This window comes from Epinephelus lanceolatus, chromosome 2, assembly GCF_041903045.1.
Source record: "Epinephelus lanceolatus isolate andai-2023 chromosome 2, ASM4190304v1, whole genome shotgun sequence".
Lineage (NCBI taxonomy): Eukaryota > Metazoa > Chordata > Actinopteri > Perciformes > Serranidae > Epinephelus > Epinephelus lanceolatus.
In genome coordinates this window covers 51,986,268-52,013,083 of record NC_135735.1, presented here as the reverse complement: position 1 = coordinate 52,013,083, position 26,816 = coordinate 51,986,268, and the positions used below count along the sequence as shown (strand labels likewise).

The window sequence follows — 26,816 nt, the reverse complement described above, 5'->3', positions numbered from 1 at the left end:
GTCAGAAACCTCTGCGTCATTCTGGACTCAGACCTAAGTTTTAATGCACACATTAAGTTAATTACCAAAGCAGCCTACTTTCATCTCCAAAACATTTCTAGAATTAAAGGCTACATGTCCAAGCATGATCTGGAGATTCTTATCCATGCTTTTATATTCAGTAGTCTAGATTACTGTAACGGCCTGTTCTCTGGACTCTCTAAACAGGCACTCAGACAACTCATTCAAAATTCTGCTGCTAGGGTCCTGACAAACACCAGGAAATCTGCTCATATCATTCCCATTCTTAAATCACTACACTAGCTACCTGTTTCACATAGAATCGATTTTAAGATCCTGCTCCTAGTATACAAGACTCTTAATGGCATGGGACCAAAATATATTTCAGACATGCTAATACCTTACAAGCCCACTAGAGCTCTACGGTCATTGGAGAGTGGCCTTTTAACTGTGTCAAAAGTCGCCGCGGCGAAGCTGCCTTTAGTTTTTATGCCTCCCAGAGCTGGAACAAGCTTCCCTACAATCTCAGACATGCTCCCACCACTATGTGTTTTAAATCACAGATAAAAACATTTCTCTTTTCACGCATCTTTGATTAGATGTCACTCTGTACCACACCATTTGAACCATCCTGGAGCTATTTTATTGATTCCATATTCATGTATGTGTGTGTGTATGTATACATGCATGCATATCTGTCTAGACATGTATGTTTGTGTATATTGATGTATGTGTGTATAAACATGCATGTATATTTGTATGTGTGCGTATGCGTACATTTGTTTTTTTTTACCTCTTATATTTTTTGTATCTTGTACCACTGTTTTAAAGGGTGTAGCACTTTAACCTGCTCTTTTGCACTTCGAACTGCATTCGCCTGACAAAAACTGTGAACCTGTAAAGCACTTTGAGTTACATTTACTTGTACGAGAAGTTGCTATATAAATAAATGTGATTTGATTTGATTTGATTTGAAATATAATTTGAATAAAAATCAGTAGGACAAGTTACACTTACAGATAAGCTTGCAAGTGGATCACTCGATGTTGGTTTTTGCAAGGTTGGTACAATATAGAGGTCAGCCACAAAAATGGTTTTCCCCCGTGGAATACATTTCAAATGTGAGCAAATACACATATAATATAAAAAGGAAAGAGTATATTCCAAAAACAATATGTTTTATACCTGTGATTGAGCAATTTTCTCAGTATCTTCAAAGCACGCATTTCCTATCTGCAAACCAAACAAAAAACAAAAACTTGGCAATGACATACAAACATAATTAGCTCACAATTAAATGGGTTCAAATGTTAACTCACGGTTGATTCCATTTCCTTGTTCAATCCAAGCCCCCAGAAGTCAGCTCGGGTCAGGCAACTTTTTTCTGTTTTTACAATGAGCTCACCCGCTGGGTTGTTGGTGTCCAATACGTATTTGAGCTGATGATTGTTGAAGAAAAAAAAAACAAAATCATAATACTTAAAATTATAATAAAGGAACATGGGTGGTAGGGCTTCAAGATGAGAAGCACATATCTGTCCAATATATCACACAGCTCTTTCTTTAAGAATACATACCAGCTTCTCTTGGGCAGGATGAAGCTTGAAGGTCCTGATGCTTGGCATGGTCTCACATTCTCACATTTTGTGATTATTTCACAACGTGGTCAACAGCCATTAGTGTCTATGAAAGGGAATTAAAATATAAAATCTTGCCAATACTATTTTATGTTGATTTTTTTTTAAATCTACTACCCACCTGTGTTTGGGTCGGTGGGGAGCCCATGTAGCTGCTGAGGTGTTCCAGCTACTGCAGGATGATGCTGTGTAGGTGCTGGGGGTCCTGAGGTTTAAGAAATCATTATCAGGCAACATAAGCATTATATTTCAAATTACCACTACGAAACAAAACATATCTCTAAATTAGTTTTTACTGTTTGTCCAAATTTGTCCAGTGTGATGTCTTGCAAACGATGTGACTCACGTCCTCTCTGTAGTTGCTTGTCTAAAAGCTGAGCATTCGTTTCGTTGTTTCTGTGATGTATTAGGTTTCTCATAAAAAAATTTAAAAAACGTGTGTTGAGGGTGCCATGTTATTGAGGAAGTAGTTGTTTTTGCGCATACATGAAAAAAGTTGTTCGGCCACCTGGCTATTCAGTGAACCCTGAAGTTCCGGAACCAGGTTGATCCTCCTCAGCACTTCCTGTGGGTCTTTGGTATAGGCCTAATGGAATTTGTCATATAAGACATAGTGGTCTGGGGAACCAGTGCATGGATGCCCATCCTTATCAGGATTCTGCAACATTTCAGTCAGCCATTGTAGGGAGATCTTGAGTTTGTTCTGCGAGCTGCTGTGATGTTCTGTGGTGTCGATGCAGCCAATCTCCCTTCATGTGGCTTGAAAGGTATCACAGTGGGCCAACGTAGGTTGACATGAGTTGCCAGACCCCGAGCAAAGTCATAAACTGTGACATTTGGCAGGTGTTTCCAGGATAGGAGGAGGTCAGCAAAATCTTGTGGAGACTCTGCACACAGGTTAAACTTAAAACTGTACACCACACCATGTGGGCAGAGAATCACTGACCACCCACCTTCAATGGAAAATTGAAAAAAAAAAAAAGTTTAATAGTAAATGTGCAAGTAGCTAATTTTAGGTAGTTATCGTGCAGTTAAATGTGACCCTTGCCAGATGCTCCCCAGATTTTCTGGAATAATTACAGGCCTTGCACAGCTTATGCACAGTTGAAACCTTTTGAAATACAGACAAAAAATAGTAAGTAGTAACATGTTACTGCACAATGCAACTCAAACAAACATACATGCATATTCAATTCAATTCAATTCAAAAACACTTTATTCGTCCCCAGGGGGCAATTTAAAAGGAGCATGAAGGTAGTTTTACAGGCAGCACAAACACACAAGTAAAGTGCTTAGTGTAATACGATTGTAAAGTGCTTGAGTGCTTCAGGGTTCAGAGTTGAAGAGCTGGACAGCCCTGGGGACAAAGGTGGCTTTCCTCAGCTGTGTCCTGCAGCCAGGACAGCGGAATCTGCGTCCGGAGGGGAGCCACTGAAACTCAGAGGATAAAATGTGGGTGGGGTCTTGTAGAATCCGGTGAGCTGATTCCAGTGTCAGTTGATCACACAAGGTTGTGAGACTTCGAATAGGCTGCTCAATGATCTTTGAGCAGACTTTGACTGTATTCAACAGGCAATTTCTGTTTTGCAGAGTGATGGAATGAAACCAGCAAATAAATGAAAAGGTTATGACATTTTTGATGAAGGCGTAATAGAATGTGGTGAGAATGTTCTTGTTGACCCAAAAGAATTTTAATTTCCTGAGGAGATACTGTCTTTGATGGCACTTTCTGAGGATTTCCTCTGTGTTAAAGGAAAACTTTAGCAGGTTGTCAAACACTGTTCCCAGGTACCTGTACTCACTGACAACCTCCACTGGCTTCCCCTCTATGATGGTAGTGACTGCCTCAGCCATCTGTCTTTGCTTGGGAGAAAAAGTCACTATCATGTCCTTAGTTTTGTTTATGTTGAGCTCTAGACAGGATCTTCCACACCACTCCACAAAGTCCTGTAGGGCTGTGCTGTGATGCTGTGTATGACCAGAGAGCAGGGACAGGAGAACAGTGTCATCTGCGAATTTGACAAAATGACAGTTCGGCTGGGTGGATCTGCAGTCATTTGTGTAGAGTATGAAGAGCAGAGACGAAAGGACGCAGCCCTGTGGGGAGCCAGTGGAGGTGAAGAGGATGTTGGAAAAAGAGTTGTTCACCTTCACTCTCTGTGACCTGTTGGTGAGAAAGTCTGTAATCCATAGAATGAGTCGATGATCAATGTGGAAGCAGGTGGTCAGTCTCTCAGCTAGGATATATGGCTGCATGGTGTTGAATGCTGATGAGAAGTCTGCGTAGAGGAGTCTGGCAGTGGTGTTAGGGGTTTCCAGATGTTTGTAGATAGTGTTCAAGATGAAGATCTTAGCGTCATCTACACCTCTGCCAGCCCGGTAGGCAAATCGCAGTGGGTCCATCAGGGGGTCAGTTACTCCAGTGAGATGGTTCTTTATGATCCTCTCCATGGCCTTCATAACCAGAGAGGTGAGAGCCACAGGTCGCAGATCATTCAGGGCCTTGGTGGTGCCCTTCTTGAGGATGGGGATCACTGTGGAGTGTTTCCATATTGCAGGGACTGTGCTGCTGGTCAAAGAGCCCTGGAACAGATGCTGGAACCACCCCCCCCCCCCAGTTGCTCAGCACAGTGCCTTAGTGTGCGTCCACAGATATTGTCTGGACCTGGAGCTGTGTTGGTTTTAGATTTTGAGGGCTCTCACCACCTCTGCTGAATTGATGGTTAGGACAGGGTCGGCAGGTCTGAGTGTGGAAGTGATTGATTGTAGCTGGGTGCTGTTGTCTGTCTCGAACCTGGTAAAGAAGGCACTGAGGTTGTCAGGGAGTGAAGTGATGCTACTGCCTTCAATTTGGATGGGCTTATGGCTGGCAGAAACACAGTTCACTGCTGCCATGTTCTTTATGCCCTGCCACGCTGTGCAGAGGTTCCCATCAGCGGAGGACCGCTCCACTTTGTTTTTATATTTCAGCTTGGCAGCTTTTATTGCTCGTTTGACCTCTCTATTGACCTCCTTCTTTTCAGCTTCAGAGCCAGTGAAAAGTTCTCTTTTTCTTATCCAGAATTTCCTTAAGATCTTTAGTCACCCATGGTTTGTTGTTTGGAAATATTGTGACCATTTTGGTGGGGATAATATTTTCCACACAGAAAGAAATGTATGCAGAGACTGTCTCCACCTGCTCACAAATGTCTGAGGAAGAGTAGGTGAGTAGGCAGGAGCAAGCCAGATGCTGTTGTGGTCAGCGTTGCCAAGAGGGGGGAGGGAGGCCGCTCTGTAGGCGTTATGAACTGAACCGTAGCATCTGTCCAGAGTTTTCCTCAGCCGGGTGGTACAGTTGACATACTGGTAAAAACCTTTACACAACAACTGTACCTTCTGCTTCATGAGCTCATCCACCAGCTGGTCCTCTGACACCATGTTGACTTCAGCTTCAGTGGAGGACTTAGCAGAGGATGCTTTTTCAAATTCTGTGTTTAATGCCATCTCAGATTGACGTGTATTCTTTCCAATCCATGGGCCCCAGTACTCAAAACTGGGTCTTACACTGAAGCTGTTCTTTGCATGACCTGTGAAAAGTACACGTGACATTCTTAATACGCTAAAGTGCATTGCATCATTAAGTGAGGGTAATTACTAATTTATGGAAAAATGAATATGTACATACTTTGGACAAAGCCACGAGAAATCATCTCCAGCTGAGTCCCAGAACTCTTCAATGTTAACTTCACCAGTGAAGTTCTCTGGGGCATCTTTCAAGGGATAGTGCACCCAAAAATGAAAATTCAGCCATTATCTACTCACCCATATACGAAGTTGTCCGTGAGGACCCTATTGTAATCGTGCTGTTTATTATTAGGGCCCGAGCACCAACCGAAGGCTGGCGAAGGTCCTATTGAAACTGCTCCGTTTATCATTATTATTATTATTATTATCAGGGCCCAAGCGACAATGAAGTTGTCCACGTAGGACCCTATTGAAATTGCTCTGTTTATTATTATTATTAATATTATTATTACTAGGGCCCGAGCGACGACGAAGTCGTCCAAGGACCCTATTGAAATCGTGCTGTTTATTAGGGCCCGAGCAACGACGCAGTTGTCCGTGAGGACCCTATTGTAATCGCGTTGTTTGTTATTATTATCAGGGCCTGAGCAACGATGAAGTCGTCCGTGAGAACCCTATTGGAATCGTGCTGTTTATTATTATTATTATTATTAGGGCCCGAGTGACAACGAAGTCGTCGGAGGACCCTATTGAAATCGTGCTGTTTATTAGGGCCTGAGCAACAACGCAGTCGTCCGTGAGGACCCTATTGTAATCACGCTGTTTATTATTATTATCAGGGCCCGAGCGACGACGAAGTCGTCTGCGGAGGACCCAATTGAAATCGCACTGTTGATTAGGGCCCAAGCGCCAACGAAGTCGTCTGCGGAGGACCTATTGAAATCGTGCTGTTTATTATTATTATAAGGGCCCGAGCGATGACGAAGTCTTCCGCAGAGGACCCTATTGAAATTGCGATGTTTATTATTATTATTATTATTCTTGTGACATTTCGTGCCCCAATTTCGGCCCTTTCACAAATTTCAAAATGCTTCTAACTTTCCACATTCATCCGGCCGGATCCGAAATTCGATATTTTTGGGCAGTTGCACATGGTCGACACAAAATGCCGAAATAGCGCCCCCTACAAATTTTCAAAAACCCCTCCCCATTGGGGTTAGTTTGTCGTAGGCAAACGAAATTTGGTACGCACATGTATCATACCCAGACACACAAAAAAGTCTCTTAACGTCATGGTAAAATACCAAAAGGAAGTCCAAATTTGGTACAGATCATCCTGAAAACATGCTGATCAATAGCTATTAAAAGCTTCTCTCTATGTCAAGGGGCGTGGCCGCTAGGGCGTGACAAATTTTGGCGACTTTTTGTTTTCTTGCAATCGAATTTCAAATGGACCTCCCGCCCACATACTTGATCTCAGCAGCTTCAAACTTGCTGGACATGATGATGGCTCCGCCCCGAACGCCCCAATATGTTAATATCCCACCTTACTCATAGCGCCCCCCAGTGGTAACAGGAAGTGACCAGTTTTTACTTTAACATGTACTAATGCCACGAACTTGACCGCATCAACTTGATTCCACTTCTAATGCATGCAGAACAAGTAGGTGAAGCTACCTTATGAACACTGTGAAGCTACGTCTAATGGTGTCCCTGTGGCGTCATGACGACTATCGATCCCTCGCCACTAAATACGTTTGGCATTTTGATGGCTTCAGCGACCTCATCTCCTCATGAAAATTGATACACAGGTCAAGAATGGTGAGCTCTTGCATCTGATAGGGGCGGCACCCATGGGGGGGACAAAATGCCTCTATAGCTCCCCCTTGAAATTTTCAAAAATCCCTCCCCATAGGGGTTTTTTAGAGTAGGAACATGAAAATTGGTACACGTTTATGTTGTCCAGATGCACATGAAAGTCTCTGCCACCAATGGTCTACTCCAAACAGGAAGTCTGCCATTTTGATTTTGACTTGTCATTTTGGCGTGATTTCCACTTGTTGTATTTTAACGAACTAGTCCTAGGGATTTCATCTAATCGACTTCAATTTTTTTACAGATCATCCTGAGACCATGCTGATCAAAAGTTATTAAAAGCTTTTCTCTATGTCAAGGGGTGTGGCCGCTATGGCGCTGCCATTTTTGATCCATCGACATGCATTTTCAAGCAGCTCTCTCTCCCACATAATTCATCCAAACTGCTTCAAAATTTCTGTACATGATAAGAGCCCCACTCTCAATGCCTCCATATCCATCCTCTTGTGGAAACAGGAAATGCCATCTTTTACACTGACAAATACCAACCTCAAGCTCCTGATCTGATCAACTACATTTTGTGGCCCCATGATAATCAAGTTGATGAATCTCCACAGTGATACACGTGTCCTGTCATGTTGCAGGCTGCCGCAGCGGTGGTGGCGACTTTTCATCCTTCGCCACGGAACATCAACTTGGTATAAATCCTTCATGCATTGTCCGATTTGCTCGAAATTTCACATGTGTGATGAGGGTCCACCCCAGAACGCACCTGGCCACATCTGGTTATGCTCATAGCGGCACCTGGTAGATGAACGAAACATTGTGTTTTTTCGCTCCTGCCAGGTTTTTTCTCCCTTCTCGCTTCACGCCACAGCCCCCACGTACCTCAGGCCCCCACATTTGCATGGGGGAGCGAGGGCCCGATCACAGCTGCTTGCAGCTTTAATTAGGGCCCGAGCGACGACGAAGTCGTCCGCGGAGGACCCTATTGAAATTGCGCTGTTTATTATTATTATTAGGGCCCTATTGAAATGCAAGGATTTTTAGGGCCCGAGCAGGAGACCTGCGAGGTCCCTATTGTTTTTCTCCCGATTATTTATTTATTTTTTTTCTTCCACCCATATGATCGCATTTTTCACTGCCTGAACATACCCCAAAACTCACCAAACTTGGAATATAAGTCACACCTGGTGAAAAATTTTATAATCTATTGTCGTCCTGAATTTCCACCACTAGGTGGCGCTATTATTAAGGAAAGTGCGTTTTGGCTCATAACTCCCATATACTTTGTCGCACATTCAAAAACCTTATATCCACGTTTAGTGAATTGAGCTGAATCTTGTGGTATAGGCCACACCCATTTCCACCTACAGTTTTTTCCCCAAATTTGCAAAATGACGCAAACCTACTTTTTTGAACTCCTTCCAGGCAATTTCACCGATTGGCACAAAACTTTGCACACAGCATCTGTGGACCCTCCCGACAAAAAGTTATTAAAAGAATTTTGATATTCCAAAGAATACTGAAGTTATTAAATAACAACTTCCTGCAGATTTCGTTGTAAACAGGAAGTGCTGCATATCTCCACATTGGTGTATCCAAATGAAATGAAACTCAAATTACCACTTCCCCATGAGCCCCTGAGGCTCTGTGCAAAGTTTCGGGTGATGGCCACAAGATGGCGCTCTTTAAATTGAAGTATTTTTTTTATCTCAACATCGGTTGGGCGGATTAACACGTAACGTGGTATAATTATTGTCAATGCCCTCCTGAGAATATCTGATGAAGGACTTACCGATCCACCACTGGGTGGCGCTCTGTTGGCCGTCTAATTTAATATTTGGCACTGTGCCAACACCATAACACTCATGGAAATAAAATTGATAGGGGTGGTATACACTGGCCCCTGTAACTCACACACCAAAAATGACCAGCAGGTGACGCTATTTTCAATGCAAAAGTGTTTTTGGCTTATAACTCCCATATAATATGTCGCACATTGTTAAACCTTCGATTTACATGTTCTCTGAATTCAGCTGAATTGTGTGATGTAAGTCACGCCCACTTTCGCGGTAACTTTACATTCGCTAAATCGCCACAAATGAAAAACGTACTTTTTCGAACTCCTCCTAGGCGATTTGACTGATTTGCACCAAACTTTGCATGAAGCATCTATGGACCCTTCTGACAAAAAGTTATCAAAAGAATTTTGATCGTCCATAAAACGCCCAAAATATAAAACAACAAATTCCTGCACATGGTGTTCAAAACAGACAGTCTTTCATATCTTGACCAAATATAGTCCGATTACCACAACACTTTTGCTAATTGTGTTCCATGGCCTAATGAGGGATTATGCAAAATTCGGTGCAAATCGGCTAATAGGTGGCGCTCTGGTGGCAGTCTAATTAGTGTGAATGGCAGTAAATTGGAAAATCTTCAAATCCTCTTCAAAACTCATCGACTTTCAACCTCTTCTTATCCCTAATACTTTGAGCTAGAGACACCATGTCAACTTTTAAAGAGTCAGAAGATCTTGAACTATTGGGCATGTATTCAGCTTCTACTTTTTGGAAAATACATACGTGGGTGGGGTGCCTACCTGTATACTGGAAATGTGAGTAAGAGGTAACTTTTATTTTTTTATGTATTACAGCCCCCCGACGGCAGCATGCCCCGACGTGCGTGGACTGCGAAGGCCCATTCATCGCTGCTTGCAGCTGTAATTTATTAGGGCCCGAGCACCTAGTGGTGCGAGGACCCTATTGAAATGAAAGGACTTTTTATTAGGGCCCGAGCACCTAGCGGTGCGAGGACCCTATTGAAATGCAAGGATTTTTTATTATTAGGGCCCGAGCACCTAGCAGTGCGAGGACCCTATTGAAATGCAAGGATTTTTTATTAGGGCCGAGCACCTAGCGGTGCGAGGACCCTATTGAAATGCAAGGATTTTTTATTATTATTATTAGGGCTCGAGCACCTAGTGGTGCGAGGACCCTATTGAAATGCAAGGATTTTTAGGGCCCGAGCACCTAGCGGTGTGAGGACCCTATTGAAATGCAAGGATTTTTTATTATTAGGGCCCGAGCACCTAGCGGTGCGAGTCCAGCCCTGAACACATCTACACAGGAATTTTGAATCACCGCCATAGCACCACCTTCTGGCAACAGAAAGCTCCTTTATACATTCTTTGATGTCCTGCTTCTAGCAGGTTAATCAGACCCACCTCAAACTTGCTGGTCTGAGTCCTTAGACCTTGATGATGCTTAAAAATGAAGCTTTTGAGTTTTCATCAAACGCTGTCACCGTGGCGCCACCTTGTTCGCCATCAAACACGATGTTGTTTTGAAGGGGCAAGGGATGCTTGAAAACTCACCAAACGTGGCATACACATCACAGGTCACAAGTCCTGTTGTCTGATGTGATTTTTGTGCTTTGATGCACCAAGATGGCTCAACAGCGCCCCCTAGAATATTTCAATTAAGCAGTCCCCAAAGCTGCTTTGACCTGCATATATGAAACTTGGTAGGCACCTGTAACACTCTATTACATACAAAAAAGTCTCATGGAGCCATGCTCCAAACCCAACAGGAAGTCCGCCATTTTGAATTTACTTGTGCCACTTTTGTGCGTTTTTGCCCATTTCCAGGGCTTGTAAATTAATGAACTTGTCCTACAGATTTAATCAGATTGGCTCCAAACTTGGCGTATGTAAGCGTGACTATGTTGTGACCAAAAGTTATCACAGGATTTGCCCAATGTTGAATGGCGCGCCTGCTGCCGAGCGTTGAATCTTGAGGTCTCGCCATGAAAAACGAAATTGCTGTAGCTCTGGCATAAATGGTCCAATCTCCACCAAACTTCACATGATTCATATTAGTCCCGCCCTGAACACATTTTCATTACCATATTGCCTGATAATCATAGCGCCACCTAGTGTCGAAAGGCAGTACTTCTTATCAGACACTTATCTTTGGATTAACCTGAAATTTCAATGCTGTGGTCTATATTTGATGTTCACAAACATGACATATCATTAGTGTCTACATGTGCTGCAGAGGGTTTAATTTTGATGTCTCGCCATGAAACAGGAAATTGCTATAAATTTGGAGTAAATGGTCCGTTGTCCACCAAACTTGACATGATTCATATTAGTCCCGCCCTGAACACATTTATATGACAATATTCCGTGATAGTCATAGCACCACCTAGTGGTGAAAGGAAGTACTTCTTACCAGACACTTATCTTTGGATTCACCTGAAATTTCAGTGTTGTGGTCTATATTTAATGTACACAAACATGACATATCATTAGTGTCTACGCGCGCTGCAGAGGGTTTACTTGTGATGTCTCGCCATGAAACAGGAAATTGCTATAAATTTGGAGTAAATGGTCTGTTGTCCACCAAACTTGACATGATTCATATTTGTCCCACCCTGAACACATTTATATGACAATATTCCATGATAGTCATAGCGCCACCTAGTGGTGAAAGGAAGTACTTCTTATCAGACACTTATCTTTGGATTAACTTGAAATTTCAATGCTGTGGTGTATATTTGATGTTCACAAACCTGACATTTGCATTAAATTTCCATTTGCAAAATTGCGAACAATGAGAAACCTACTTTTTCGAACTCCTCCTAGGCGATTTGACTGATTTGCACCAAACTTTGCATGAAGCATCTGTGGACCCTCCTGACAAAAAGTTATTAAAAGAATTTTGTTTGCCCAAAAAATGCCCAAAATAAAAAACAACAAATTCCTGCATATTGTTTTAGAAACAGACAGTCTTTCATATCTTGAGCAAATACAGTCGGATTACCACAACACTTTTGCTAATTGTGTTCCATGGCCCAATGAGGGATTGCGCAAAATTCGGTGCAAATCGGCCAATAGGTGGCGCTCTGGTGGCAGTCTAATTAGTGTGAATGGCAGTAAATTGGAAAATCTTCAAATCCTCTTCAAAACTCATCGACTTTCAACTTCTTCATCTATCTTTATCTTTATTTCGGCCATGGCCAATATTTTTTTGTTTCTCAACACTGGTAGATAACTTTCTTGCCACCAGGTGATCTTTGGCTGCTCCTGACGCTACCGTCATAAAAACAAGAGACCGCACATGCGCAGTTGCACACTCTCAGCTGATTGTAAACAGATAAGATGGCGACAAGACACAACTTCAGTGTTCATTTAAAGCTAGACGTTTTGAAATATTCCGAATAAATGTTGGGGGAATACGCCGCGGGGCATATGACGCCTGGTATGCAGAGGACGGCAACAAGACCTTCACAAAAGGAGGGAACATGAGAGCAGCTGACAAACGCAAGATAACGGCTTACCGTCTCCAGGTCCAGTAATTTCCTCTTTGGTTGGTGTCATGACTGCCCAGTACCTGGACAACCGAGCCATGGCGGAACACAGGTATGTGGTGTGTCAGAGGAGAAACGAGCCGTTAACATTTCTCTTTGTGTTAGGTAATGTTAACGGCGTTAGGCTGACCAAACGTCCTCTTTTGCCCGGACATGTCCACTTTTCACGTCCCGTCTGGGGCGTCCGGGGCGTCCGGGTTTTTTTTATAAACTGATAATGTCCGGTTTTCCGTGTGTTTGTGTGTGTTAGAGTGCGGCACAGCCGCATATTTTTGTTCGAACCTGAACCGAGCCCGACATTATTTACAACCAAAGCACTTTTGTTTGTGCCACACAGTTGTTACGGCTGAATTATTAATAAATGGTTGTGTGTTGACGTTCACCACGCTATCCCGACGTGCTTTAGGTAACTTATAATTTGTGGTTTATTAGCGTTATAAGTGTTGAGCCTCTAATGTGTGTATAGCTAACTCCCAAGAGCATTGTTGGTGGTCGATGTTAGCTGAGACATGGTGGTGGTTGAACACTCGCTGAGCTAATGTGGACTAATGTTTGACTCCGTGGTCTGTTGTAGAGCATTGTGTTGTGTTTCGTGCACGTGCAGATGTACGGGGGTTGCCGTGTGTTTGTATATCCGTTATTGTTCAATAAACATGCATTTTATCTCGGGATGTCTTGAAATTTCCTTCACCCCTTCTTCGTCCTGCAATGAATGAGTGCACCAGCTTTCTACTGCGCCACAGCGCCACTTTAGCGGTTGGGAGGTGTATTGCACATTGGTAGTAAGTGTGAAATTTGTGACTATGCGGTTAGTACATTACATGTTTGATTTGAATGTTTATGGAGACGTGAATCGGTCGAGACCGGGAACCCCCAAACGAAAAACGGGGTTCGTTTTCAAGACGTTCATGCAATGAACGTATTAGTCCAAGGCTAGTGTAGTATCTAAACACAGGCCGTGTCTTCACATGTCCGCGCTGCCGTCTCGAGACTGCTTCCCGCATGCTCCCAGAGCGCTGGGCTTTCTGGGAGATGTAGTCAATGTGGTTGCTTTGGGTCTTCTGTGTTGTGTTTGACATTGTTAAATATGTAAATAATGTGTAGGTAGATTCATGTTATATGTATGGCAACAGACTTGTTTAGAATGATAGCTGATGGAGAAAATATTAACCAGCTTAAAGACTTATGTTCTATTTATTGTGTGGCAAGTGGAAACAGCTGGCATATGACACCTGCTTAGGGTGTGTAACCATGGGTGCAGATCCCGGGGGGGACGGGGGGGACATGTCCCCCCCAAATTCTGAAAAACACAAATTGTCCCCCCCAATTCTAAATAGCTTAAATGATTGAAATTGAACAAATGTATACAGTAGTTCTATATACTGGGAGAAAGGGAAGATGATGAGGAGAAATGGGAATCCGTGAGAGGCAAGAGATGAGAACGTGAGTGGACATAACATGCCTGAGACCCTGAAACTAGAAGTAGCATTAACTAACAGTGAAGAAGTGAAAAGGAGGGTGATGGCTGGTTCCATGTACTACTGGCTGTTTAAGAGAAATAAACAGTAAAGGTAAGCATATGATTCTCTTTGTAGTGCTTTTTGAATGACTTGGTGATGGTGATGAGCCTCTATGAAATCGTGAAATATGCTGGCAATCTCAAGCGCTCTGTGGGCATGATTTGCACGCGTGCAATTAAAAAAAAAATCACAACTGATTATGTCCCCCCCCAAACTTGTCATCAGATCTGCACCCATGTGTGTAACCATCTTTATCTATGGAAGCCCATTTTCGCCAGTAATGGAAAAAAAGAAATTGCTATTCCTAATCAAAATTGTGAGATAAAAAGTCATTATTACGAATGTAGCCTACTTTTAAAATTAATTTGTGGCATGTTGTCTTGTAAGGTGTGTGGCATCACGGTGGCTGTAGATGGGACAGAGGATGAGATGATTCGCTGTTTCAAGGCAGGACAACTAGTACACTGTGGTGTAGTCAATAGTAAATATTGGTGATTTACAAAAACACCAAAAACTATTTTTACTGTTAATGTAAACGTTGTTACTATAAATAATACAGTACTTTCTTTGTAATACTATATAGAAAATATTCATTTTAACTATGAAGACAGGCTTACATAAATATTTCTGCTGTTTAAATAAAAAAAATACAGTATTTGTATTTTCAAATTTGGCTGTCATTTTTTTTTTTTTTTTTTAATTGAAAGCCTCCTTCAAAGAGTAGCCTGCCCCTGTTTGTAGCCTGGTCCCAAACTATTATTTTGTTAATAGTAGCCCCGGCTACTATTTGAGGAAATCTGTATGTATGTAACATACAGTCACTGGCCACTTTGTGTACACCTGTGTAGTCTAATGCAATCCAGTAAAACGACTATACCATGATTTTGTCCCTGCAGCTTATAAATTTTCGGTTATTGTTGACATTGTCTAGAAAGTGGTGACTCTACTTTGTTTATTATTGAGGTCATCGTGAATGGTGGTGGTGTACTGAGGTGGCCTCCTAATTTTGTCTAATTGAGGAGGACAAAATATTAGGAACACTTTTAAAGACATTGCACTCTAGTACACCAACACCACCCACTACAACCTCAGTAATAAAGAAGAATAATCACCTTTCTGACAAAAGCTGAAAAAGTAAAAGCTTTGTAAACGTAGAATGTGTGGCAGAGCTGTTGTATTGACTTGTATTAGACTGTGCAAGTGTACCTAATAAAGTGGCCAGTAAGCCCCACATTTACACCACCAATTCATGCCTGCTCTGGGTCTCCCCGCAGCCCCTGGTTGCTCAACAGCCTCAGGCCCTGAGACCATGCTGATCAAAAGTTATTAAAAGCTTCTGTCTATGTCAAGGGGTGTGGCTACTATGACATTGCCCTCGCCACCAAATATGTTTGGCTTTTTGATGGCTTCAGCGACATCATATTCACATGAAATTGATACACAGGTCAAAAATGGTGAGCTCATACATCTGATAGGGGCGTCGCCCATGGGGGGTGACAAAATGCCTCTATAGCGCCCCCTTGAAATTTTCAACATACCCTTCCCATAGGGGGTTTTTTGGAGTAGGAAGATGAAACGTCACACCACGTCAGGGTTAACTTACTTTGAGTTTTCACATAACCGCTTCAGTGATGCGTGCTGCTGGCCCCCTGCGTAGACATGGGAGAGCGAAGGCCTGGTCACAGCTGCTTGCAGCTTTAATTAGGGCCCGAGCGACGACGAAGTCGTCCGAGGACCCTATCGAAATTGCACTGTTTATTATTAGGGCCCGAGCAACGACAAAGTCGTCCGTGAGAACCCTATTGTAATCGCGCTGTTTATTATTATTATTAGGGCCAGAGCGACGATGAAGTCGTCCGAGGACCCTATTGAAATCGTGCTGTTTATTAGGGCCCGAGCGACGACAAAGTCGTCCGAGGACCCTATTGAAATCGTGCTGTTTATTAGGGCCCGAGCACCTAGCGGTGCGAGGACCCTATTGAAATGCAAGGATTTTTTATTATTATTATTATTATTATTAGGGCCCGAGCACCTAGCAGTGCGAGGACCCTATTGAAATGCAAGGATTTTTTATTATTGGGCCCGAGCACCTAGCGGTGCGAGGACCCTATTGAAATGCAAGGATTTTTTATTATTATTAGGGCCCGAGCACCTAGCGGTGCGAGGACCCTATTGAAATGCAAGGATTTATTATTATTATTATTGTTATTATTATTCTTTCTCCAAATGAATTGCCTTTTTGGGAGGCTTAACATACCCGAAAACTCATGAAACTTTGCACACATCTCAGAACTGGTGAAAAATTTGATATTTTAAGGGTCTCGTGTGCGGGTTCCAAAAAATGGCTCAGTAGCACCCCCTACAAAAGTTTGAGGAAACAGCCCCTGAAGCTAGTTTAACCTACATGTATGAAACTGGCAGGCTTATGTAACACCCAGAGACGTACAAAAAAGCCTCTTGGAGGCATGCTCTAAACCCAACAGGAAGTCAGCCATTTTGAATTTACTGTGCAATTTTGGTGCATTTTTGGCCATTTCCAGGGGTCATAAATGAACGAACTAGTCCTAGAGATTTCATCCGATTGACTTCAAACCTTGGTCTGTCCCATCCCAAGACCTTGAAGATGAAAAGTTATCAAAAGCTTGAGTTTTTGTCAATGCGTGTGACTGTGGGATGGCGTCAAAGTCAGGGGTCTCGCCACTAAACAGGAAGTAGTTTATAATTCCAGCATACATGGTCCAATCTTGCCCAAACTTCACAGGATTGATGACAGTCCCGCCCTGAACGCATCTACATGTCAATAATTAGAGATAAATATAGCGCCCCCTACTGGCAACAGGAAATGTCATGTTTTAGACTTTAATATACATCTCCTACAGAATTAACCAGATCCATCTCAAACTTGGTGATGATGCTTTATTGTGGAAACTGTGAGTTTTTGTCTAAGGGCGTGGCCACAGCCTGGCGGCGAACTTTGATGTTTCGCCGTGATGATAAACGTTGCTGTAACTTGACTCCACATGGGAATATCTTGCCAAAACTGCACACATATGATGACAGTCCAGCCCTGAACACATCTACAGAAGAATTTTGAATCACCGCCATAGTGCCACCTTCTGGCAACAGAAAGCTACTTTATACATTCTTTGATGTCCCGCTTCTAGCAGGTTAATCAGACCCACCTCAAACTTGCTGGTCTAAGTCCTTAGACCTTGATGATACTTAAAAATGAAGCTTTTGAGTTTTCATCAAACGCTGTCACCGTGGCGCCACCTTGTTCGCCATCAAACACGATGTTGTTTTGAAGGGACAAGGGATGCTTGAAAACTCACCAAACGTGGCATACACATCACAGGTCCTGTTGTCTGATGTGATTTTTGTGCTTTGATGCACCAAGATGGCTCAACAGCGCCCCCTGGAATATTTCAATTAAGCAGCCCCCAAAGCTGGTTTGACCTGCATGTATGAAACTTGGTAGGCACCTGTAACACTATATTACATACAAAAAAGCCTCTTGGAGCCATGCACCAAACTCAACAGGAAGTCTGCCATTTTGAATTTACTTGTGCCACTTTTGTGCATTTTTGCCCATTTCCAGGGCTTGTAAATTAACAAACTTGTCCTACAGATTTAATCAGATTGGCTCCAAACTTGGTGTATGTAAGCGTGACTATGTTGTGACCAAAAGTTATCACAGGATTTGCCCAATGTTGAATGGCGTGCCCACTGCTGAGCGTTGAATCTTGAGGTCTCGCCATGAAAAATGAAATTGCTGTACCTCTGGCATAAATGGTCCAATCTCCACCAAACTTGACATGATTCATATTAGTCCCACCCTGAACACATTTTCATTACCATATTGTCTGATAATGATAGCGCCACCTAGTGTCGAAAGGAAGTACTTCTTATCAGACACTTATCTTTGGATTAACCTGAAATTTCAATGCTGTGGTCTATATTTGATGTTCACAAACATGACATATCATTAGTGTCTACGTGTGCTGCAGAGGGTGTAATTTTGATGTCTCGCAATGAAACAGGAAATTGCTATAAATTTGGAGTAAATGGTCCGTTGTCCACCAAACTTGACATGATTCATATTTGTCCCACCCTGAACACATTTATATGACAATATTCCGTGATAGTCATAGCGCCACATAGTGGTGAAAGGAAGTACTTCTTACCAGACACTTATCTTTGGATTCACCTGAAATTTAAGTGCTGTGGTGTATATTTGATGTACACATACGTGACATATCATTAGTGTCTACGCGCGCTGCAGAGGGTTTATTTTTGAGTTCTCGCCACGAAACCGGAAATTGCTATAAATTTGGAGTAAATGGTCCGTTTTCTATGAATTCAAGTAAAGTGGAACAATTTGAACCTTTCATTAAGACGTCATTAAGTGTAATTACACTGTCAAATGATTAAAATACCTTAACAAAAGCAACAGACAAGTGAAGAGATTTTTCCTTCATGTATTTCAACACAAAACAGAAAACATAAACTGTTGCATCATTTGTATTACTTCTCAGACAGAGGGTTCCAGAGCAGATGATGTTTATCTAAAGCAGCATACATGTGAGAATTGATACAACACAAGCAAGGATCTAGTCAGGAGAGAACATGATTAAGTGCCATGAGGCAAAGTTTGAGTCCGATATTTGATGTTTACTTGACTTGTTTTTTTAAATCATGAAAAAGTCTGCCCAAGACACCATTGTAATGGCGTACACCTAACCAGTGGTGCCACTCTGTCATCTTCAGATGAAGCTTCAGTGACTCAGGAGTACGATTACCTCTATGGCGCCATACTTCCAGCTTGTAGTTCTGCCATGCACGCTCAATATGCTGAGTATGAGCACCAGTCTCTCGGTCAACAAAGTTTTTTTTATGGCAGACAGAATACTGACCATATCCATACTGAGCAAGTTGCCCCTTTTAGGCACGCAATTCATCAGTGAGAATGGATGTTCTGGGTCTTATATAGCGTCTAATTTGGCCTATAAGGGTTTGTCTTGTGCGATCCCTGACAAGTCTCAGAATGGGTCTTCTGGAATTCCCGTCAACCTCCAGCATCCCGAAAACCCACTGCCATTCACAGCGCCAAGTGTTGCCACATCGACCACGATGGTACTGAAAGTAAATAAGAAAAGACAAAAACTTTAATAAGCTTTGGGTTTCAATATGTGTCCTTTCCACATGCACTGCAGGATAAAGTATTATTCTGCATTTTAAAAACAGGTCAGAGGGTGTGCTGCACAATCCTCATTTACAGCTTGTATATCGTCACCCTCTTAAAATATTTACCTAAGTCATATTTTCAAGTTAAAAAAAAAAACCCAGAAAAAACTGAAACAAATATAGATATTGGTTCAGGTTTTGAAAAACTTGAAAATATGACATGAGCCAATATTTTAAGAGGGTGATGATAATGAATTATTAATATTGACTGCCTGATTGTTCTCATGCTGATTGAAAATAAAACATTGCGGAACAAGAGCATTTGCATTTCTCCTTGACAGTAATCATAGAATGTTAAGGTTAACCATCTATATTTCTCCATTTTCTCCAGTGTTTCCACAACATGTGACCACCAATGTGCTGTACTCTCCTTAGTGCAAAATGGGTGTACTCTTCTTATTCTATTGTTTTCCAACAGATTTTTAAATTTTCTTTTCCCCATTCAGCCCTCTAAAATGTCTCTTCTATGTTTAAAGCAGCTGTGAGGAACTGTAATTTTTTTCTTGACTTTAACACCTCCCCGTGAACATGAGCACAACTGCCCCTTGTCATAAAATCTTGGTTTAAATATAGTACAGATGCATACAAATATACAGCCCACCTTTCGTTTGTGGGCAAATTTGCTCTTGTCAATAACAACAAATCGATGACGACCACCAATCCTCATTCCTCTTTTCCTCAGACGCTTGAGGGCAGCAATGCACACCTTCAAATGAAGAAATAAAACATTAGCAAGTTGAGTTGTAACAATGCCTGAAGTATGGAATTTGATAAATATGTATGCACAAGTTTAGGACTAAAGTTACATTGCATGTGTCACTGAGTGTACCAAATAATTGTGTAGCAATATTGAATCCAATTGTCTACAGTAGTAACTTATCAAGCATCTATTTTTATCCTATTCAATTATAGTTAGAGACTAGTATGTAATGTGACAACCTTTCTGAGTACTTTCGCCATTTTTGTCAATGTCCTGGAGCTTGCTGCTATCCCCTCAGTGATCATGGCAAGTTGCTTCAACTGCAAACCTTGTGCAAATCTGAAGGAAGGAGAAAAGTCATTAAGAAACCTAATTGACATGGCCTGCATAATATCCTGTCATTGAATTGGGCTGACATGAAACTAAAAGTAAACTGTACTGGGCGAGCATGAGTTAGTGCCATTCCAATTTGTACTGTATGAGGTGCAAGAACTCCATTACTTTAGGTTATATTTTACAGGACATATACACTCACCGACCATTTCATTAGGGACACCTGTGACATTGTCAGAAAGGTGATAATTATACTTTATGTTTATTATTGAGGTTGTAATGGGTTGTTCTGGTGTACTGGAGTGCAATGTATTGAAAAGTGTTCCTAATATTTTGTCTACTATGGACAATACTATAAGGAACACGGCTCAATATGATGTGCTCCAGTACACAAGCACCATCCACTATGTAAAGTATCCTACATCAACTACACATCTATAAATCACACTGCTAAACATGTTATTTAAGAAACTTAAATTTGATTTCTTTAATATATGAATACTGTACCTGTGCATGAACTCAAGCCATTTTGTCAAAGGGATGTGAGATTTGCTGAATATTGAGCCACTGCGTACAGATCGTGGGGAACTTTTATGATGCTTACAGACCTGAGGAAAAAGAAGGCAAAATCCTGAGAAGTAGACTACCACACATAAAAATATCAAATAGCATATGATACGGGATAACTAGAACATATTGTAGTGATTTCCAAAAGTTTTGTAATATTAATGCTACTGAAGTTAGGGCATCCATCTAATTATTCTTCTTTTGTTCTTTGTATCTGAACGCCTAATAGTTTTTAAAAGTTCTTCCATTAGCGCCATTGCATCAACTGTTCACCCGCCTCATCTGGTTGCGTGTGTCGCGGTCGTGCCTAAACGGTTGAGAACCACGTCACTTCGTCTTCCTCGTCGCTCTTTTGTAAAACAATACACGCTCCACTGACCACACAGAACAGCGCCCCCTCGTGTGTCTGCAGGGAAATGTCATCTTCATTCATGAAAACAGTCAGCAGAATTAAGCTTATGAAAGACGTCCACAAGTGTGTTTTATTTTTATCAATAAAATACACTCTATGCAGTACAAAATATCTGAAACATATTTGTTAGCATTTCATCACTGTTTATGAAATCAGAGGTATGATTGTGGTGACCAAATTTACTTTTACTTTTATGGGTTTTTCGTTAACAATATGTATATTATACACACTTCCTTGATGCTTTGGCAATATCGTTGTTGTAATAGTGATAATAGTGTTGTAGTTCAGATTTGAATTTGACCTGAATGCGCGCGTAACGTTACATTAACGTTACCTGACTGTCCATTGACAGTTATAGATCTCTGTGAGTGCACGACAGAAACAGACCGGAGTGCAACCCCGTGCAACACATGGAAACAGAAGAGTATCAAGGAAACGAAGTACTTTCAAAGTTTGCTATTTCAGGTAAGCTAAAGCGAAATATGTAATTTGGGCAATTTTATTTTATTATATTTGGGGAGAACATGATAACATTGACGTCAGTCTTTGGCGTTTTAGGTAAAGTTAGTTCAGCAATTAATGCTAGTTAGCCTTTATGTTCAAGTATTTTAACAGCAGCCTACAGGCTATAGTTTTTCCCCCAGTTTTCAACAACTACAACATTACGTTTGCCAAAGTTGCCTCAACTATTGTAACGTTAGCTGCCATGACATGGTGCTGGTGTTCTTTGCTTTACACAGCTGTAGCTAGATGGACACCCGTTTCAAAAAAAGGGCGCATAGTGGGGTGACGAAGGCTGAGGAAGCTGAGAAAACCCTGCTACAAGTCGGGGAGGAGGCAAACGAGGACGAGACACAAGATGTGGGAGAGGTCCCTATTCCACCAAAGAAAAAGAAGTTAGTCAAATATTCCCCAAAGAAACTAAGTAAGCCTAGTTATTTTCTTAATTATTATTTTGACCAGCAGGGCTTGAAATGAACTCCTCCCACCATCACAGTAAATAAATAAATTGCTTTGCAGCAGAAGTTTTGGCTGTGGTTGTTAAATCTGTCAATTCTACTAGTCACTTTGGCAGCAGATTTCCAACCTGTGTTCACTCTGTTTATTCATAGTCCTTTGGTTGATTGTGGCACATACTATTTCTAAATGTTCTCATTTTCTGCATACACTATATGTACAAGAGCATTGGGAGTATTGTGCTGGTGTACTGGAGTGCAATGAATGTAATGTATGTTACAGAATTAGACATAAATATAGGGAACGCAGCTCAATATAATGCACTCCAGTACTCCACCACCATTCACTGACCTCAATAACAAACATAAAGTAGAATGATCAATGCCCCTGTTCCAGTGTCTCCAACAGGGGCATTGCAGTTGGCCAAACTTAAAGAACAAGCCAAGATGGATCGACAGAAGATTGAACACCTTGAGGACTGTATTAAATACCTGGAGGAGGCCAACAGGGATCTGAAAAATGACAAGGACTTCCTACTTTCCCAAATGAAGGGGCCCCCCAGTATGCCTGCATCTACTGGGAAAGGTACAAATGTACTACAATTAACATTATTCATGCAGTACTAGATATTCAGGGAAGTCGTGGGGGAGAAATTGAAATAGGCTGGGTTTTCTGGAGTGCAAGGATAGTTTATTATATACAATTAATAATAATTATTGCATCATTGTAACACACCTGGGATGTCCACTTGATTGGAAATACTATTTTCCCAAGCCCTTCCAAAAACGTTTTCCCACGTGACCTGACGTAGGTCTCTGATGATGACATTGCTACGCATAAAGTGACATAAACCCTTACCCAGCTAGTAATGTTAGCCACTGAGATGGACTGAGCCATTGCAGCATGCTGCAGCTGCTGCCCTACTGACACGCTAACAGACACACGCACAGATGGTTCATTCACTCTTGCTGCTGCTAAAAGTTTGAAAAATTAACTCTGAGCTCTCCTCCTGCCAGTAAGCAGCTCTGGATCACTCTACAGCACAAAATAATAAAAGCCATTATCTGTAATAAAACAAAGCCTGTTTTAGGACATGTACAGTTGTCTGCTTTAATAAACTCAAGGCAGTACCAAGAGTGAGCCTGCATTGAAAAAAGTATATATTTTTTTTGCTTTGTTTCCTTATACATCTCTATGCTTGTCCACCCACCCCCCTTCTCCCAGGCTCTGGAAAGACTTCTTCATCTTCAAGTTCGATGTCTCCCAGTTCCTCCTCAGACTCCAGCTTCTCATCATCCTCAAATGAAGAGGAGAATAAGAAAAAGAAAAAGAAGAAGACCAAGAAGTCCAAGAAACAGCCTGATTCTCACGGACGTTCAAGAAGTAAGCACAAGTATTGATAATCTTTATAATCACCCTAAAGTTGACCGTTACTTAACTCCCTTGTATGGTTTATATTTGTACTACCACCATGGGCTTAGTTAATAATAATTAGATGGGACCTAAGAGTTGCTATGTTATATCCATGTCCCACTTTAATGTTATATTTTAGTATTCTCTCTAAACATCAATGATTTAGATCTCTACAGCCATGTATAGCTTTCTCGTTCTCCACAGGTTATTCTGTGGTCTTCTCTGGTTTTGTTAGATATTTAGCCTCTGAAACAGATAAGAAAAAAATCTACTTACTGTACCATGCTGGTTCACTGTGCATCCTCTACCCAAGCTGGTTATGTTTGGTACAGCTTCTGAGGCAGGTAAGAAAGGACGTTACTTGCTTGGCATTCTCCTTCCATGCTGGTGATGGCAGATATTGCTGCCCACAGAGGCAGGTAGTTAAGGAGCTAAATCTAATATACTAATATAACCAGCCTAGAAGGAGGATGCACAGTAAACCAGCAGTATGATAAGTAGGATCCTTTCTCATCTGCTAGTACTACAGGACCTATAGGGTGCCAGATCAACAATGCCATTGCATGCCTGGAAAAAAAATGACTTTTTTTGTTTGTTTTTCTATTGTTTTGTGAAGTGACCACAACGGATGGAGTTATCCGCCGCTACAAGAATGCCCTCCGCATATTCAACAAGTCTGGATCCATCCTTTGCCAAACTTAATGTTGACCGCAACACAATTGCGAGAACAGCTGTAATTGCTGAGCTAGCGATCACATTTCCAGACACCTTCAAGGACATGCTCCCAGGTGATGAGAAGATGTCGGCATTTGCAGAGCGGTGCAGGGGGGCTATAACAGAGGAGATGGCTGAAACCATCACAGCAAAGAAAAAAAGAGGAAAACTCCTCCCAATAATGTATAAATACACTTAAGACTGTTCATTGAACTTGTTTATGTTAAACAAGTTATTCTGTTTATACATACAAAGTATATGTTGGAACCCTCTGTTTGAGGAGAAATAATACGAATAATGCAACAGTAATGCAACAATAATGTTTTTTTTATGTTTTGTGTTGAAATACATGAAGGAAAAATCTCTTGACTTGTCTGTTGTTTTTGTTAAGGTATTATTCATTTGACAGTGTAATTACACTTAATGACGTCTTAATGAAAGGTTCAAATTGTTCCACTTTACTTGAATTCATAGAAAACAGTCATGACACTGTTATAACCTGATTTAACTATGTAATTACACTTAATGACATCTTAATGAAAGGTTCAAATTGTTCCACTTTACTTGAATTCATAGAAAACAGTCATGACATTGTTATAACCTGATTTAACTATGTAATTACACTTAATGACATCTTAATGAAAGGTTCAAATTGTTCCACTTTACTTGAATTCATAGAAAACAGTCATGATACTGTTATAACCTGATTTAACTATGTAATTACACTTAATGACATCTTAATGAAAGGTTCAAATTGTTCCACTTTACTTGAATTCATAGAAAACAGTCATGACACTGTTATGAACCGATTTAACTATGTAATTACACTTAATGACAGGTTAAAATTATATATGACAGTTATAAACTCATTTGGCAGTGTAGTTACACTTAATGACATTATAATGAAAAGCACAATGTTTAGGACACAATCATAATGGTCTTGTGACAGCTAATGTTAAAATGAACCACATATGACAGTTTAATGTCATGTTAAGATATAAAGCTAAATAGTTTTTTAAAGTTTGACAGTGAGGTCTACACAAACATGACATATCATTAGTGTCTATGCGTGCTGCAGAGGGTTTAATTTTGATGTCTCGCCATGAAACAGGCAATTGCTATATTTTTGTCGTAAATGTTCTGATCTCCATCAAACTTCAGATGATTCATATTAGTCCTGCCCTGAAAACATTTATATGACCATATTTCCTGATACTCATAGTGCTACCTAGTGGTGACAGGAAGTAGGTCTCAAACACTTATCTTTTGATTTATCTGAAATTTAAATGCTGTGGTGTATATTTGATGTATAAAAACATGATGTATAATAAGGGTGCTCTCCAACTCCCTCTAGTGGAAAGAGGAAGTGATACAAAATGTGAAATATGTCATTCCAGCACTGTATCAAGGATATGCAGAGTCACTCCTGCATGCGATATCTAACTTTGACAGAAATGAACTGACGCATCAGAAGGCGCCCTGCCAGCCCCCCCGAGTTGCGTGAAGGTGCGAGGGCCCGTTCATCGCTGCTTGCAGCTTTAATTAGGGCCCGAGGACCTAGCGGTGCGAGGACCCTATTGAAATGCAAGGATTTTTTATTATTAGGGCCCGAGCACCTACCATATTGAAATGCAAGGAATACGTAATAGAGTGTTACAGGTGACTACCAAGTTTCATACATGCAGGTCAAACCAGCTTTGGGGGCTGCTTAATTGAAATATTCTAGGGGGCGCTGTTGAGCCATCTTGATGCATCAAAGAACAAAAATCACATCAGACAACAAGACTTGCGACCTGTGATGTGTATGCCACGTTTGGTGAGTTTTCAAGCATCACTTGTCCCTTTAAAACAACAACGTGTTTGATGGCGAACAAGGCGGCACCATGGTGACAGCGTTTGATGAAAACTCAACAGCTTCATTTTTAAGTATCATCAAGGTCTAAGGACTTAGACCAGCAAGTTTGAGGTGGGTCTGATTAACCTGCTAAAAGAGGGACATCAAAGAATGTATAAGGTAGCTTTCTGTTGCCAGTAGGTGGCGCTATGGCGGTGATTCAAAATTCCTCTGTAGATGTGTTCAGGGCTGGACTGTCATCATATGTGTGAAGTTTTGGCAAGATATTCCTAAGTGGAGTCAAGTTACAGCAACGTTTATCATCACGGCAAAACATAAAAGTTCGCCGCCAGGCAATGGCCACGCCCTTAGACGAAAACTCACAGTTTCCACAATAAAGCATCATCAACGTCTTATGACTTTTTTCACCAAGTTTGAGATGGATCTCGTTAATTTGATAGGAGATGTACATTAAAGTCTAAAACATGACCTTTCCTGTTGCCAGTAGGAGGCGCTATATTTATCTCTAATTATTGACATGTAGATGTGTTCAGGACAGGACTGGCATCAATCCTGTGAAGCTTGGCCAAAATTGGACCATGTATGCTGGAGTTATAAACTACTTCCTGTTTAGTGGCGAGACCCCTAACTATGACGCCATCCCACGGTCACACGCATTGACGAAAAGTCAAGCTTTTGATAACTTTTCATCTTCAAGGTCTTGGGATGGGACAGACCAAGGTTTGAAGTCGATCGGATGAAATCTCTAGGATTAGTTTGTTCATTTATG

The 26,816-nt window shown here is 41.4% G+C and overlaps 2 protein-coding genes and 1 long non-coding RNA gene across 3 annotated transcripts; 1 reads left to right on the top strand and 2 right to left on the bottom strand.

The window, feature by feature from the left end:
* Positions 1 to 1,210: 1,210 nt before the first annotated feature.
* LOC144459363 (uncharacterized) lies at positions 1,211 to 1,943 on the bottom strand. The gene is made up of 3 exons (XR_013488335.1): positions 1,759 to 1,943; positions 1,578 to 1,683; positions 1,211 to 1,439 (listed from the first exon to the last, which is right to left on the bottom strand). It is a non-coding gene; the product is annotated as an uncharacterized LOC144459363 (long non-coding RNA).
* Positions 1,944 to 18,314: 16,371 nt separating this feature from the next.
* LOC117250894 (uncharacterized) lies at positions 18,315 to 21,454 on the bottom strand. The gene is made up of 5 exons (XM_078172906.1): positions 21,443 to 21,454; positions 20,637 to 20,815; positions 20,036 to 20,135; positions 19,698 to 19,802; positions 18,315 to 18,988 (listed from the first exon to the last, which is right to left on the bottom strand). The coding sequence occupies exons 1-5, from the start codon at positions 21,452 to 21,454 to the stop codon at positions 18,794 to 18,796; spliced, it is 591 nt and encodes a 196-aa protein (XP_078029032.1). The 3' UTR covers positions 18,315 to 18,793.
* Positions 21,455 to 22,110: 656 nt separating this feature from the next.
* LOC144459362 (uncharacterized) lies at positions 22,111 to 24,555 on the top strand. The gene is made up of 3 exons (XM_078163110.1): positions 22,111 to 22,650; positions 23,290 to 23,448; positions 24,095 to 24,555. The coding sequence occupies exons 1-3, from the start codon at positions 22,440 to 22,442 to the stop codon at positions 24,178 to 24,180; spliced, it is 456 nt and encodes a 151-aa protein (XP_078019236.1). The 5' UTR covers positions 22,111 to 22,439; the 3' UTR covers positions 24,181 to 24,555.
* The last annotated feature ends 2,261 nt before the right edge of the window (positions 24,556 to 26,816 follow it).